Genomic DNA, 16,342 nt, shown 5'->3' with positions numbered 1-16,342 from the left:
CAAATCCCCTCAAACCAACTACAATGCCTATCTAAGGGGGAAGGACACATCAGTGCATCCGAACCAAAATATTATATTCTGGCCCCAAGAAAAAGGCAAAGTAGTTACAGCTGAACTACGTTTGATTGGCCTGTTTAGGGTTGATCCTGGGGTTAAACATAACGACAATTTGCAGGTAGCCTCTTCGTGGTTGCCCCTCGTGCTAGAAATAAGAACCGAATTTCCTTCCGGCTAGTTGATGGTTGACCGACCCAGTGCTAAACATAAAGACAGCTATCAACATGTAGCCTCTTCATGGTTGCTACTCCTGCTAGAAACAACAACCAAATCTCCTTCAGATCACACTAGCTGATGATGTACTCTTCATACCTTGCCCTAAATAGGCCACACTAACATGGGAGACACATTAGGTAAATGTGTTGTTTGTCGTTTAGGTCCAGGTCAACGTTAGATCGCGGTGACCCGATTGAAAAGTCGGCCATGACCTGCTAACCACTCCCGGTCTTTCAGAACTATTCCAATATGTCAGGTTTACTTGGGTTACAATTGCATGTTGGTGTTGTCAAAGATTTCGGTGCCACACCTCCATTTTTCATTTTCTTCTTAATTTTCTGAAAAATCCATTTATGAATATGTTTTTTAAATGAAATTTTGCAGAGAACTGCATGGCACTTGGGGCAAGTGTCTTCTAAGACTATAGCCGCGGGTTAACCGAAGCCTTGTGAATGGATTTTACTGCAGCCATGGTGGGGCACTGCCTTGGGTAATTTTTTCAGATTAACACCCGCACGATCTTCACTAAGGTGTTAGGGTTTTAGGGTCAGGGTTAGGGTTACAGTTAGGGTTTGGGTTAGGGAAGTCCGTCCCTAACCGTAACCCTAAAACCCTAACCCTGACCCTAAAACTCTAACCCTAACACCCTAGTGAAGATCGTGCGGGTGTTAATCTGAAAACTTACCCTGCCTTGAAGGACTTTTAGTCGAATGATTGCTTGGTACTTATTCTATTGGCCTCAGTTGCCCAACCGCCAAGTTTCGGGAACGTAAACACTAGCCACTACTGGGGTGTGGGTGGGACAAAGACACACACATATCACGCAGTGGGACTGAACCCGGGGCCATGTGGTTGGGAAGCAAACTTCTTACTACTCAGCCACGCCTGCACCTAAATATCTGTGTGTGTGTGTGTGTGTCTGTGTGTGGTTTGCCTCCTCAACTTGGATGTTCGACAAAAGAATCCAACAGATCGATAAGTAATTGGATCGACTAAAATCTCTCAAAGCCGTGCCCAAGCAAAGCCTCAACAAAAGATGAAAAAAGAAAAAAAAAAGCTTGTTGCCCCTTGCTTTTTTTTTCTTTCTTGAAATTACATATATCTACTTACTTTTTGTACGTCATAGTATCTTATAATTAATGGGTAGCGGTTCGGCAAAAAAGGCCGATCGAATAAGTGCTAGGCTTACAAACAACAAGCTCTGGGGTCGATTTGCTTGACTAAAGGCGGTGCTCCAGCATGGCCGCAGTCAAATGACTGAAACTAGTAAAAGACAAAAAAAAAACAATAATTTAAATACGGGAAAGTTACCTAGCTTTCCTATTTTTTTTTTTTTGGTCTTGAAATGACAATCAGCAATAGATGGTCTTTCGTTTCGGTATTGCGTTTAACACTGGATATTTTTATACACTCCCCATTCGTGGAAACTACGCCGTTTGTCAAACATTTGTTGACTGATCGTCTTAGATTTTGCATATGTCTGTGTACATGTTTATATATATATATATGTTTGTGTGTGTATATATGTATGTGTAGGGGCAACTGATGAAGGAAATATTATCTATGTGGCCTGTTTGTGCTCTGTTTATGTTCTGTTTTTCATTTTGTCCACGTTTTTTTTTTTGTGACGTCCTGTACCCAGATATACATGTAGATGTAGGTATGTACATACATGTACGTATATATGCATATACTCACATTATTTGTATTATATATTGCACAGGTGTACCTAAAAAATTTTGTTTCCTCATAGCTTTCTGAAAAGTGGATATTTTTTTACTGAAATTGGATCTTTCTGATTTGACGGGCAACACTCTTCATTTATGTTTTATGTAGTGTTTTTGGTACCGAAACACTTTCAAACTTCGTATACTTGTATATTTTGTGTTATGGAACAGATAAAAAAATTTTGTATTCGAAGTTATTTCATGTATAAAAAATTGTCGTATTTCGGTAATTTCAACCAATCACTGACGTCTATTGAGGTGAAAACAATTACTGCCGTGGAATGTAAACAACACGTTCTTTATTGTCAATTAAAAGATTTCAATTAAAAAACATATATAAAATCAAATTGCCCATAAAAAGTATTTGCTGTCTAAGGACCCCCTGTCTTGTCCTTGCGGACAACAGTTTGAAAACCCCTGCCCCAAGACATCAGAAATTCTTCCAGGGTCTTCCTTTCATTCACATAGTCCAGAGGAGAGGTGGGGGTTGTTCGAACCCCAAATTGTTAAACGTTTTGTGTCGATAATAGAGGCACACACACACACACACGTATTTATACATAGCTTACGTTTGGTCCACACTTAAAATGAGATTTGGGATCATGTCTTACGAACCCTTAAAAGTGATGATCACAGTGAGAAGTATTATACTTGTGTGTGTGAGCAACCATTCTAGAGAACTTGGTTGTTAATCGTTCGAAACTGCCCTTAAAATCGCAATTTATTAATGAAAAAATCGGAGACAAGACTAATTGAACGTCGCAGTGGTGTCACCCTACGCAACTCGAAAACCCCTTAAAAAAAAAAAAATAAAGCAATGAAAATAACGAAAACTTAGCCTAGAACAAAACGGGCGGGAGTTCCCCCCCAGCTGGTCCCCGACTTTGTAACCGAACATTTGGCTGGAAATGGCGCGTTATTTATTTACTTTTTTAAATATCATTTCCTGTCACCGCTTTTTGTGTTTCGTTCTGCAAAGGGGCAAACTTTGTCGCTCCTTATTTGATCTTTCTACCATTGGCCTGGATTAAATGATAGCTTTGGATTTATGGCTGTAGATGTAGGTATTCCGATTGTTGCTCTATAATCCTTATTAGTGACTCGAGGGTTGATTAACCATCAAAATATGCATATCTGTGTCTTATACTGTTTGAATATATGTCTGTCTGTATATCTACATGTCTCTATGGTCTAGATCTCTGATCGTCTGTCTCTTGTAGGTCAGTAAATCTACGTCTCTGTTATATCTTATGTGTCGGTATGTTTGTATATCTGTGTGTTTGTCTCTTTCTAGTGTAAATATGTGTGTCTTTCCTGTTTTGCTAGTTTCAGCCGTTGGACTTGCTGCCATCCTGGGGCACCGCCTTGTAGGGTTTAATCGACTGTTTGTCAAGTGGGTTGAAAGTGACAAACATAAAAAACACACACGTTTGCTACACGGGGTCTTCCTCGCAGTTTCAAAGCTTAGGTACTAAACCTAAAATCGCATAGCTGCATATCGATTTTCTTAACTATATTGCCACACCTGTGTAGATGGAAACTGAAAGAAGCCTATCGTCTGTCTATCTATCTATCTATGATCCATCCATCCATCCATCTATCTATCTATCTATCTATGTTCCTATATTTGTCCCTTACCGCCGCTTGACAACCGATGTTGGTGTGTTTACTTCCCTGTAACAGCGGTTTGACAAAAGAATCTGACATAAGTACCAGGCTTTAAAATACGTATCTGGGTCTATTCGTTCGCCTAAAAATTCTTTAGGGCGGTGCCCCAGCATGGCCGCGGTCTGGTAACTGAAACAAAGTAAAATATAAAAGATGTGTGTGTGTGTATGTATGTGTTTATGGGGAGAAACGGTTGGTCGTGAATTATGCTAAAAATAAGTTAAATTGCCCTTATTTTTAGCATAAGTTAAATTGCCCTTAAATCACCCAATTGTTTTTTGTTTGGTATTTGCATAATGGTATGAATTCCTGTGTATAGAACACAAATTCTCTAGGGCGGTGCCCCAGCATGGCCGCAGTCCGGTGATTTGAAACGAGTAAAAGATAAAAGACGTTTGTTTGTTTGTGTGTGTGTGTGTGTGTTAGTTTTTATATGTATGTCTGTGTATGTAGACAAACATGGTACTACTAAAGCAGAGTGGTCCCGAACGCGCAAGCTAGTTGTGAGTGGTCGATCCTAACCCTAACCCTAAACACATGCGTTCGGGACCACTCTGCTTTAGTAGTACCGACAAACATAACGCATGACCTATATTATCCAGTTTGCATTGATTGAGGTCAAAACGATCTTATAATGTTATGGCGCGGTTTTATCTTCGTCACTGACAAACCTTGGGACATAACCACGTGTGTTTTTTTTTTCCCGGGTTCTCTAACCGCCGTTTCCATTTCTTATACACATAAACCCCTAACGAAGGCGTTCTCGACTCCTCTCTCCCTGTTTTCATCATCATCACCGTCATCATTTAGTGTTTTTCGAGTGTTCTTGCTTATCAATTTCGTCTCGCTTTTATTTCCGATTCTCAATAAGACCACGAACTAAATACCTCTGTATAAACTACCTTGTACATCATTTTCACTGATATGCTTACTTGAATTAGTATATTTAGCTGGCGAAATTCCAGTTCAAGCACCCCGTATAACTCCTCATAATTTTATTTTTTGTAATTTTCAGAAAGTTTTTGCGAATTTGTGTTCTACATGGAGATTTATACGATTATGCCATAAAAAGTCTTTTTTTTAAATCTCAAAGTGTTTGAGTCAAGGGTGATTTAACTGTCGTTTTTAGCACACGGGAATTCATACAAAAATGTTTTTAAATTTGGTAAATTTTCAGATTAACACCCACACGATTTTCACTAGGGTGTTAGGGTTAAGGGTTTAGGGTTACGGTTAGGGACGGAATAACCTTAACCCTGACCCTAAAACCCTAACCCTAACACCCTAGCGAAAATCGTGTGGGTGTTAATCTGAAAATTTACCAAAAATTGTTATACCCACCCCCTAAATCCTAAAATTTCCACTCTTTTTCAAATTATTTATTTGTAGTCAGATTAAAATGATGGCCCGAGTTTTTTGCTTAAATCCCAGCAATGGACCACCACTAAGTGCATTATTCCATTAAATGTGTTCATGGGGAGAAAAAATATTGATAAAGAAACGAGGAAGGTATCGGTTGGTCGTGATTTATGTTAAAAATAAGTTAAATTGCCCTTAAATCACCCAATTTTTTTGTTTGGTGTTTGCATAATGGTATGAATTCTTGTGTATAGAACACAAATGCGCTAAAATGCGGCCACACTGGGGCACTACTTTGAAAAAAGTTTTACTTGTTTGTTAAAGCTCGTAATACTTCATCGATCTCTTTACGGTGATGCAAACATACCAAGCAGTAGTGGAGGACACACACATATATACACGACAGGCTTCTTTCAGTTTCCATCTATCAAATTCACTCAAGGCTTTGGTCAGCCGAAGGCCATAGAAGACACTTGCCCAAGGTGCCACGCAGTGAGACTGAACCCTGAACGATGTGGTTAGGAAGTAAACTTCTTACCAGACAGCCACGCCTACGCCCTAGTTAAATTGTGTTGGCCGTTAACACTTTTTTCTGCAAAATAGGGGTAGTTTATCCTGTTCAGGCTATATTATTAACATTATCCAGTGTTTGAGAATTTAAAATCACTTCTTTAACTTTCTAAGACATCTCAACGCTTCTAAAAGCAAACTTTGTTTGTTTGTTTACATCATCATCATCATCGTTTAACGTCCACTTTCCATGCTAGCATGGGTTGGACGATTTGACTGAGGACTGGTGAAGCCGGATGGCTACACCAGGCTCCAATCTGATTTGGCAGAGTTTCTACAGCTGGATGCCCTTCCTAACGCCAACCACTACGAGAGTGTAGTGGGTGCTTTTACGTGTCACTTGCACGAAGGCCAGTCAGGCGGTACTGGCAATGGCCACGCTCAAAATGGTGTATTTTATGTGCCACCTGCACAGGAGCCAGTCCAGAGGCACTGGCAACGATCTCGCTCGAAAGTCCTTACACATGTCATGGGCACAAGTGCCAGAAAGGTGACGCTGGGCACAGGTGCCATCCCGCTTTCGTTTGCCCCAATAAGTCTTCGCAAGCTGAGTTTCGTGTCCAATGCAGGAGACGACATTGGCATGGGTGCCAGTCGTCGAATTTAGTTTGATTTTGTGCCAGTCGTCGAGTTCATCGTAATTTGAATTGAAATATAATAAGTGGTTTTTTAAGCACATATGTATTCGTTTCGCTTTCTCAGGATATCCAATTCTATTTTTATATCTTCCCCTGGATTATTTTGGTTTCATTAGCCCTGCAGGTATCTGCCTAAAATGAAAGATCAATTTTTTTCAGTATTATAATTTCCATTGGAGACGCAATGGCCCAGTGCTTAGGGCAGTGGACTCGCGGTCATAGGATCGCGGTTTCGATTCCTATACCGGGCGTTGTGAGTGTTTATTGAGCGAAAACACCTAAAGCTCCATGAGGCTCTGGCAGGGGATGGTGGTGACCCCTGCTGTACTCTTCCACCACAACTTTCTCTCACTCTTTCTTCCTGTTTCTGTTGTGCCTGTATTTCAAAGGGTCAGCCTTGTCACACTCTGTGTCACGCTGAATATCCCCCAAAAACTACGTTACGGGTACACGTGTCTGTGGATTGATTGCTCAGCCGCTTGCATGTTAATTTCACGAGCAGGCTGTTCCGTTGATCGGATCAACTGGAACTCTCGATGTCGTAAGTGACGGGAGTGCCAACAACAACAATTTCCATTATGAAATAAAAGAACACTTGACTCTCCCTTCAAACCACCTTTTCCTACTCTCGGAGGTAGAATATTGATTTCAAATTGCAGAGCAAGCTTATTGAATGCCTGCACAAAAGTTTTCCTTTTCTTTTTGCTGTCTTATAAGACTCACATAGAACTGTTCTAATCCTGAACTGTGAATATTTATTAAAATATTTCCTATTTTTTATTTCAGTCGTCATCAACTTACCACAATGTCCATTCGCAGTAAAAGAACATTTTGGATGGAACAAAGTCCAGGTTAGGAACTAAAAGACCCTTTTATTTTTTCTCTCTCTCTCTCTCTCTCTCTTACTTCTCTCACTTTTATGCTAGCCAGACAGGGAACTGAGGGCCTTGGTGATTTGCTGTACTTGAGAAGACACATCAAGCTAAGTAAAATCGAAATTGTCCTTGCATATAGGCATGTCCTCTGCATCCCTCTCGAGTTGAGCCATTCCTAATCTTGCAGGCTTGTGGGCACTCATGCCAGTTCTGCATAAAAGCACTGTGTACACTCTGTAAAGTGGTTGGCATTAGGAAGGGCATCCAACTCTAGGGACCATGCAAAGACATGGTTCAGCTGGCCAGCTCCTGAACCCAGAACCACGTGGTTCAGAGGTAAGCTTCTTACCACACATCCATACAACCACACATCCATACAAGCACACACACACATATATATGTATGTATGTGTTTGTCTATATATCTCCTCTTGCAGTGTTTTAATTGGTTTGGTGCTGTAATAGAAAACACTTGCCCAAGGTGTCACACTGTGAGACTCTGGGAAGAGGGCTTCTCAACATCGCAGACCCTATTACAGGCTATGTCTCATCAAGCTCAGGTGCTTTTATGATGTTATAAACTCAAGGATTTGCAACACTTATGAAACAAACAAAAAATGTTTCGGTTTTATTTTGCTAATTTTTCTATTTTTCCTCATATTGCAGATAACGAATGTTTTCGTGATAAACGATCGCGCCTCAGCAGTGATGAAGAGGAGGATCGACGGAGTAAGTAATTCTTATTAGCTGTGGAAAAAAAAAAAATCAAAAGGGTATACTACATTGTAGTTGTCCCTCCAGTTCATTGCATTTTGAGTTCTAATCACACCAGGGGTGAATTTACCGTTTGTTCTCATGAGTAGGGGTTTTGATAAAATAAGGTACCACTTAAGCATTGGAGTTGATTTAATCAATTAGCTCAGTGGTTGACCCTTTTGATTTCTATTTCAATCAGGTGGACTCCTGTAGCCATTCGATAATTAAAAAATTCCTATTTTTATAATTAAATATTATTAGGAATCGCGTTAATAAAATTGTTAAAGTATTGTGCATTTATATTTTATCTTGTTTTAGTCATTTGACTGGCCATGCTGGGGCACCACCTTGAAGGGTTTTTAGTTGAATGAATTGACCCCAGTACTTATTATTTTTTGCATGGTCTGGCTCATGTGCGGGCGACATATGATATCTTTCGAGTGAGATCATTGCCAGTGTCCCTGGACTGGCTCTTGTGCGGGTGACACATGAGGGTTTTTTTTCAAGCGAGATCGTTGCCGGTGCCCCCGGACTGGCTCATGTGCGGGCGAGACATGAAATCTTTCGAGCGGGATCGTTTGCCAGTGCCCCCGGACTGGCTCATGTGCGGGCGACACATGAAATCTTTCGAGCGGGATCGTTTGCCAGTGCCCCCGGGCTGGCTCATGTGCGGGCGAGACATGAAATCTTTCGAGCGGGATCGTTTGCCAGTGCCCCCGGACTGGCTCATGTGCGGGCGACACATGAAATCTTTCGAGCGGGATCGTTTGCCAGTGCCCCCGGGCTGGCTCATGTGCGGGCGACACATGAAATCTTTCGAGCGGGATCGTTTGCCAGTGCCCCCGGACTGGCTCATGTGCGGGCGACACATGAAATCTTTCGAGCGGGATCGTTTGCCAGTGCCCCCGGACTGGCTCATGTGCGGGCGACACATGAAATCTTTCGAGCGGGATCGTTTGCCAGTGCCCCTGGACTGGCTCTTGTGCGGGTGACACATGAAATCTTTACATGCCCTGCACCGGCACGGGAGCCAGAGGGGGCTGGCATCGACCATGTTTGGATGGTGCTTTTACGTTAGTGTCATTATTATTATTATTATTATTATTATTATTATTGGTAGTAAGGTAATGAGATGGCAGAATCACTACTGCACTGAGCAAAATGCTTAGCAGCATTTCATCCATCTTTGTGTCGTGAGTTCAAATTCCACTGAAGTCGACTTTGCTTTTTATCCTTTTCGGGGGGATCGATGAAATAAATACCAGTTGAGCTCTAGGATCAATATAATCAACTTAGCCCTTTCCTTGAAATTGCTTGCCTTGTTCCAAAATTTCAAGTCCTTATTATTAATATTAAGGCAGTAAGCTGGCAGAATTGTTACTGTGTCCATCCTTGTGTTGTGAGTTCAAATTCCACAGAGGTCACCTTCGCCTTTTAATCTCTCGGGTCTTGATTAAATAAATACCAGTTGAGCACTGGGTCGAAGTAATTTGACTTACCCCAACTCCCTTAAAATTGCTGACTTCGTACCAAATATAAAATCATTTCCTCTTTCCTTGTCTGTATCATCTTTGTTTTTTGTTTTTTTTTATTATACAGGCAGTAAAATGAGCCCCAATGGTCTACGGAGTCCAACGTTTGGCTCACAGCACAATAAACCTGCTGAAGTAAGTATTGTCACTCTGTTGTTGTTATTGTCATCAGATATCTTTATTGCCTGATGTGTACAAAGTATCAAACTCAGTTAGAACTAGCCATCTTTACACTGTATATTTACAACATTTCCATCTTCAATTGGTTTAATCTGTGGTCGTCATCAGGTGTCTTGTTCCTGGATGTGTACATAGTACCAGGCTGGATTAGAGCTGATCATCTTTACGTTGTATATTTGTAATGTCAATGTGAATACCCGTCAGAGTGTAAGTATCTTGAGAGGAAAGCTGAACATTAGAAGCATCAGTTGTGGTGTGCAAGAGAGACGATTGCGCTGGTATGGACATGTGGTGAGAATGGAGGAGGATAGCTGCGTGAAAAAGTGCCACACCCTAACAGTTGAGGGAACCCGTGGAAGAGGTAGGCCCAGGAAGAGCTGGGCTGAGGTGGTGAGGCAAGACCTTCGTACATTGGGCCTCACCGAGGCGATGACTACTGACCGAGACCTTTGGAAATGTGCTGTGCGTGAGAAGACCCGGCAAGCCAAGTAAGATCGTTGCCAGTGCCCCTGGACTGGCTCTTGTGCGGGTGGCACATGAGATGCACCATTTTGAGCGTGGCCGTTGCCAGTACCGCCTGACTGGCCTTGTAGGCTTTTCGAGCGAGATCATTGCCAGTGCCCCTGGACTGGCTCTTGTGCGGGTGGCACATAAAAGACACCATTTCGAGCGTGGCCGTTTTCGTGCGGGTGACACGTAAAAGCACCCACTACACTCTCTGAGTGGTTGGCGTTAGGAAGGGCATCCAGCTGTAGAAACTCTGCCAGATCGGATTGGAGCCTGGTTTTGCCATCCGGTTTCACCAGTCCTCAGTCAAATCGTCCAACCCATGCTAGCATGGAAAGCGGACGTTAAACGATGATGATGATGATGATGATGATGATGATGTTGATGATGACGATTTGCAGTATTTGTATTGAACACGTTTCACTGTATGTTTGATGGAGGACTTTAAATGCTTTGAGATTTTCTTCCCATTTGTTGTATGTGTAGTGAAACTACCTATCGCCATTAGATACAAAACTACTATCGCCATTACATACAGTCTTCTCATTTAAATATAAACAAGCGCGGGCGTAGCGGAGAACCCATCTCCTTGTCATCACGTGACTGATTAATATTCGAAGCGGCAACTGCTTCGAACCGTTCCCGCCAGAACGCAAACTGACCAATCACAGCCCTTAATAAGGTCACGTGATAGTGTTTTTCTACTACGGTCGTTCTTACATATGTATACTAAGTTGAATCGTTGGTGTAACCATGATGTTGTGGTGATCTGATGAGCTGGCTTTCTTACCTGCACTGATTGGTGAATATACAATTGCATTGTATAATGCATTGCTGGCATATTAATGCAAGCATGTAAACATAATTTATTACGCATTGAAATTATTACTACATGAAGTAGGCTGTAAAACGACCATAATCCTAAGGATGTCAAGTGGCTAAATAGATATATATTCACCTCTCATATCTCCTGGCTTTATATGTATGTATGTATGTATATCCAAATTGAAGGGAGTGAAACCGAGCTACACAGAAACTTTCAGCTTATTGAATTTCCTCGTAACTTCGATATAGGAAAAAATGTGAAACCTTTAATGCCAATAAATTGTTATTGTTCCTGACTGTACAGTCCATTTTTTGTTTTCTATGCCTACCATAGACTGTTTGGAGCTTACAAACTTCCTACATTTGGATCCTCAGATCTTGTCCTTATATATATGTGTGTGTATATGTATATATATATATATATATATATATATATATACACACACACACACACACGTGTATATATATGTATATAGCGTTCGAGACATACACACTTCACGTCTGGCTGCACAGCCTTTTTGTTTGTTTATTTCACCGTTTCATTTTCCTGTCTTGTTTTCCGTCCGCCACTACCCTCCACGAAAACAATTTAATTTGTGTTCGTGGGAAGAACCATTTTAACGATGCGTACTGCCTTAATTCTTTGAAACGCCGGAGTTTTAATGGTGGCAGCTGATGAAGGGGATGTTTCTATGTGGCCTGCTTGTTTGTTGCACCTTGTTTACCATTTTTGTCCTTGTTCTTTTGCCACGTCATGTATCTATATGTACATGTGGATGAACGTATATACATACATGTACATATATATGCATATACTCATATATTGTTTATATATATATATATATATATATATATATATATATATATATATATATACACACACACACACACACACACACACATACATAATTGGTCTCTTCATTCTCTACCCGTCTCCCCACAGTTGTTCCGGAAAGATCTTATAAGTGCCATGAAATTGGCTGATTCTGATCCTCTCCAGCCTGAAGAATACTTTGAGATTTCTGACCCTTGGCGCCAGGAATGGGAGAAAGGGGTCCAGGTACCAGTGAACCCTACCAGCATTCCAGAGATAAATGTCAGGTAAGTTTTTCTCTCCCTTCCACTGTTCCTTTTTTTCTAGCCCTCTCTCTCTCTCTCTCTCTCCCTTGCCAATCTCCCCTCTCTCTCTCTCTCCCTTGCCAATCTCCCCTCTCTCTCTCTCTCCCTTGCCAATCTCCCCTCTCTCTCTCTCTCCCTTGCCAATCTCCCCTCTCTCTCTGTACATGTTGTAAAGCTGTTGACATTAGGAAGAGAATCCAGCTGCAGAGACCATGCCAAAAACTGGCAGTTAGAGCTTACTTAGTGCAATCGTCTGACTTGCCAGTGCATGTCAAAACCAACCCGACCCATGCCAGCATGAAAAACATGTTAAATGATGGTTATAATGATGATCGCGAAGAAAAGATCTGGAAGTTAAATAATCTAAGATATTTCTTTGAAACACACTGCTTTTTGTTACAATTAATTCTGAATATAAAGAAGAATTTAATAAAATAACCTTGTTATTAAGCTGGTGTTTGGAACATGAATTAAAATGAGGAGCGAGTTCGTTGCCAATACTGCTGGACTGGCTCCTGTGCAGGTGGCACGTAAAATACACCATTTTGAGCGTGGCCGTTGCTAATACCGCCTGATTGGCCTTCGTGCCGGTGGCATGTAATAGCACCCATTACACTCTCGGAGTGGTTGGCGTTAGGAAGGGCATCCAACTGTAGAAACTCTGCCAAATCAGATTGGAGCCTGGTGTAGCCATCTGGTTTCACCAGTCCTCAGTCAAATCGTCCAACCCATGCTAGCATGGAAAGCGGACGTTAAACGATGATGATGATATATATATATATATATATACCGTAAAAACCCATGTAATTTGTACATCTATGTAATTTACAAAGGTGATTTTCATGATAAAAACTGTTAAAAAAAGCTTCTACTCGTGTAAAATTCGCACCCGAAAGTTTTCAGAATTGCCAATATAACCAGAATCGATCTTGGAGTTAGTAGCCCGCGCTCTTAACCACTACGCCATATGCCCGTAGAGGGTGTATCAGCTGAAACGTGTTAACAAACAAGATGAGGACAAATATCCGTCAAATGTAAATAAACATGAAATTTTGATGAAAGATCTTAATTTAGATCATTTCAAAATAAGTTTGTATCATAGAGCTAAGGGTGGGTCCAAGTTGGTTAGTATCAGATGTTTTAAACAAACATTACGAATGCTTATATATATTGTTGTTCTTTGAATATTTCAGAGTTTTGCGAGAGAAACCCAAATCTGGCGACTTCAAAATGTAAGTATTTTTTTCTTTTCCCAGAAAACTTAATTATCTTTTTGTTATATTCCATCTTGAATTTACTAAAAATCTCTGCTCCTCCCACTTTTTTTTTCTTTCTCATTTTAACATTCAGCCCTCGCAACCCCCGTAAACTGCTCCACGCCACCCAGGACGAGAACTACAGGCAGAGCATACATGAGCTGACAGGCATGCAGCAGCTGGCAGAACAGGTGGTGCGTTACGACCTTGACGATATCGATGTGTGTTGGCTGACGAAGGTGAATGAAGAACGGGAAGAAATGGGTAAGTCGATGGCTTTGTGTGACTTATGTAGGGGTGTACATGTTCACTCATCTACCCCCAAGATGTTCTTAGTGTATGGTGCCTGACATAGCGGAATCAGTAACTACCATGCCTTATTTAGCCTTTAGTGATTTAACTCTTTTTTTTTTTTTTACCATATTCCTGCTGAAATACACTGCCCTTAATTAAACCAGTTGACTGTGGCCATGCTGGAGCACCGCCTTTAGTCGAGAAAATCGACCCCAGGACTTATTCTTTGTAAGCCTAGTACTTATTCTATCACTCTCCTTTTGCTGAACCGCTAAGTTACAGGGACGTAAACACACCAGCATCGGTTGTCAAGCGATGTTGCTGGGGACAAACATATACACACACACATACATATATATATACATATACATATATATGATGGGCTTTCAGTATCCGTCTACCAAGTCCACTTGGCGAAGGTGCCACGCAGTGGGACTGAACCCGGAACCATGTGGTTCGTAAGCAAGCTACTTACCATCTTTTATCTCCTACTTGTTCCAGTCATTTGACTGGTGTCCCACGATGGGACGCTGCCTTGAAGGGTTTTCATCAAACAAATTGACCCCAGGGTTTATTTTTGTTTTTCCTTTATTCTATCAGTCTCTTTCACTGAACCGCTAAGTTGCAGGGACATAAACTCACCAACACCTGTTGTCAAGCGGTTAGGGGGGAGCACAAATACAGACACACACACACACACACCATTATGATGAGCTTATTTCAGTTTCTTATTTCTTTACTGCCTACAAGGGGCCACACACAGAGGGAACAAACAAGGACAGACAAACGGATTAAGTCGATTATATCGACCCCAGTGTGTAACTGGTACTTATTTAATCAACCCCGAAAGGATGAAATGCAAAGTCGACCTCGGCGGAATTTGAACTCAGAACGTAGCGGCAGACGAAATACCGCTAAGCATTTCAGTTTCTATCTACCAAATCCACTCACAAGGCTATAATAGAAGACACTTGCTCAAGGAGTCATACAGTGAGTGAATTTGGTAGATGAAAACTGATAGAAGCCTGTCATATATATATATATATATATATATATATATATATGACAGAACAATTTAGGTCTTAATAGACACAAGATGTGATCTATTTCTAGCACATTAATTGTCCACGTTAGTGGTCAACGTTATATATAAAAATGTACCTTAATCCCCTGAGATTGCAGATACTATTTCTGAATCTCTTTGATTCTTTAAATGTGCTAGCCTCCTGGTAATTAATCGATATTAATTAATATATGATTAATTACCATATTTTATAATAATTATATATATATATATATATGTATATATGCGTGTGACTTAATGTCTGTGTTTGTTGCCACTTGACAACTGTTGTTGGAGTGTTTACATCCCCATAACTTAGCAGTTTGTTAAAATAGACTGATTGAATAAGTACTGGGTGAGGCGGTGAATCATTTGACTAAAAATTCCCCAGCATGGCCCCAGTCTAATGGCTGAAACAGGTAAAAGAGAAAGATATGGCATTGCATCAGCCAGTACCAAATGTTGGTATATATGTGCATGTGTGTGTGTATGCTTACACGTATGCAAGATTATTTCTCTCATGCATTCTCTGTATACTTGTAGGTGATACTTTGATAGACGAATGGATTATGGAAAGGATCATTGAAGAACTAGAAAACCAGGTAAATAAGAATACATGGCCATTTTTCTACTGACTTCTGGTTTTTAGGAAATTTTGCTGTGAGACAAATTCACCAGATGAACAGTGGCAAAGCGTCACTTAAAGTGGAGGGAAGTTGTGGAAGAGGGAGACCCAGGAAGACATGGGACAAAGTATTGAAGGCCAGTCTCAAATGATGGAGGACTGAGATATGGGGCATATCGCTGTACTCAAGAAGACCTGCTCACCACAACTGAATTGAGCTCCTAAAACTTTTTATATCCTTAAGTTTGGATATATGATTTAACGAAGCAGAGGTGAAGTAATGTCTTCGTGCGACATACTTCTACAACAGCTGCACGCGACTCCAAAATGCCCTCTCTCCACATAAAAAGCACTGGTGATGGTGTCACATAAAAAGCTCTGGTGATGGTGTCACATAAAAGGCACTGGTGATGGTTGTTCCACATAAAAAGTACTGGTGATGGTGCCACATAAAAAGCATTGGTGATGGTGCCACCTATTTTTCTGCAATGTATGGATAATTTATCCTGATCGCGCTATTTATTAGCATTATAACACATTTGAGAATTAAAAAAAAAATTTTTTTCTGTATCTTTCAATACATCTCAATGCTTCTAAAACAAACTTTGTTTTGCTTACTTTCATCGTAAGTTGAATTCAATCAAGATTATATTTGTCTTGTCTTTTCAGTGCCACGATACAATGCAGAAAACCATAAAAACCGAAGAAGGTCTTGGTATTGAGTACGATGAGGATGTCACCTGTGATGTGTGTCATTCAGTAAGTCTCCCTTCCCATCTCTCATTGCTAATGTCCATTTTCAGTATTTTACTCACTGCACATACACATCTAATTTCAAGGTGGACATAGACAAGTCAGTTGGTGTGTATATATATATATATATATATATATATAACGAAAGTTGGGTTTCCAGAGTTGCATGCCATATTCCACTGTACGTATGTATTGGGTTGGTCAAAATTTCTGTTTTGTTGCAGGTGAGGTTGAAGGGTGGGCCGTCGCCAGTACCGCCTGACTGGCCCTCGTGCCAGCGGCATGTAAAAGCACCCACTACACTCTCTGAGTTGTTGGCGTTA

At 40.9% G+C, this 16,342-nt stretch overlaps 1 protein-coding gene across 7 annotated transcripts in view; it reads left to right on the top strand.

Annotated features, from left to right (window-relative positions):
* Positions 1-16,342, top strand: part of LOC106884180 (uncharacterized) — a 48,433-nt gene that overhangs the window by 1,503 nt on the left and 30,588 nt on the right. For 3 of the 7 annotated variants that reach the window (XR_016239132.1, XM_089345925.1, XM_089345920.1), the window contains exons 2-9: positions 7,022-7,086; positions 7,776-7,838; positions 9,465-9,532; positions 11,853-12,010; positions 13,222-13,260; positions 13,379-13,548; positions 15,185-15,243; positions 15,936-16,025. Coding sequence is in view for 5 of the 7 variants with exons in the window: in XM_089345925.1 (XP_089202051.1) it covers positions 7,041-7,086; positions 7,776-7,838; positions 9,465-9,532; positions 11,853-12,010; positions 13,222-13,260; positions 13,379-13,548; positions 15,185-15,243; positions 15,936-16,025 (693 nt within the window). In the remaining 2 variants the exon portion in view is untranslated. Of the gene's footprint in view, positions 1-1,826; positions 1,948-2,926; positions 3,061-7,021; positions 7,087-7,775; positions 7,839-9,464; positions 9,533-11,852; positions 12,011-13,221; positions 13,261-13,378; positions 13,549-15,184; positions 15,244-15,935; positions 16,026-16,342 lie in introns of those variants that run through there. The other 4 variants (XR_016239133.1, XM_089345922.1, XM_089345923.1 and 1 more) reach the window with 3 other exon arrangements.

This window comes from Octopus bimaculoides, chromosome 30 (assembly GCF_046866305.1).
Source record: "Octopus bimaculoides isolate indiv1 chromosome 30, ASM4686630v1, whole genome shotgun sequence".
In the NCBI taxonomy this organism is placed as follows: Eukaryota; Metazoa; Mollusca; class Cephalopoda; order Octopoda; family Octopodidae; genus Octopus; species Octopus bimaculoides.
The sequence above is the reverse complement of the archived record's forward strand: the minus strand, read 5'-3'. Positions and strand labels throughout refer to the sequence as shown.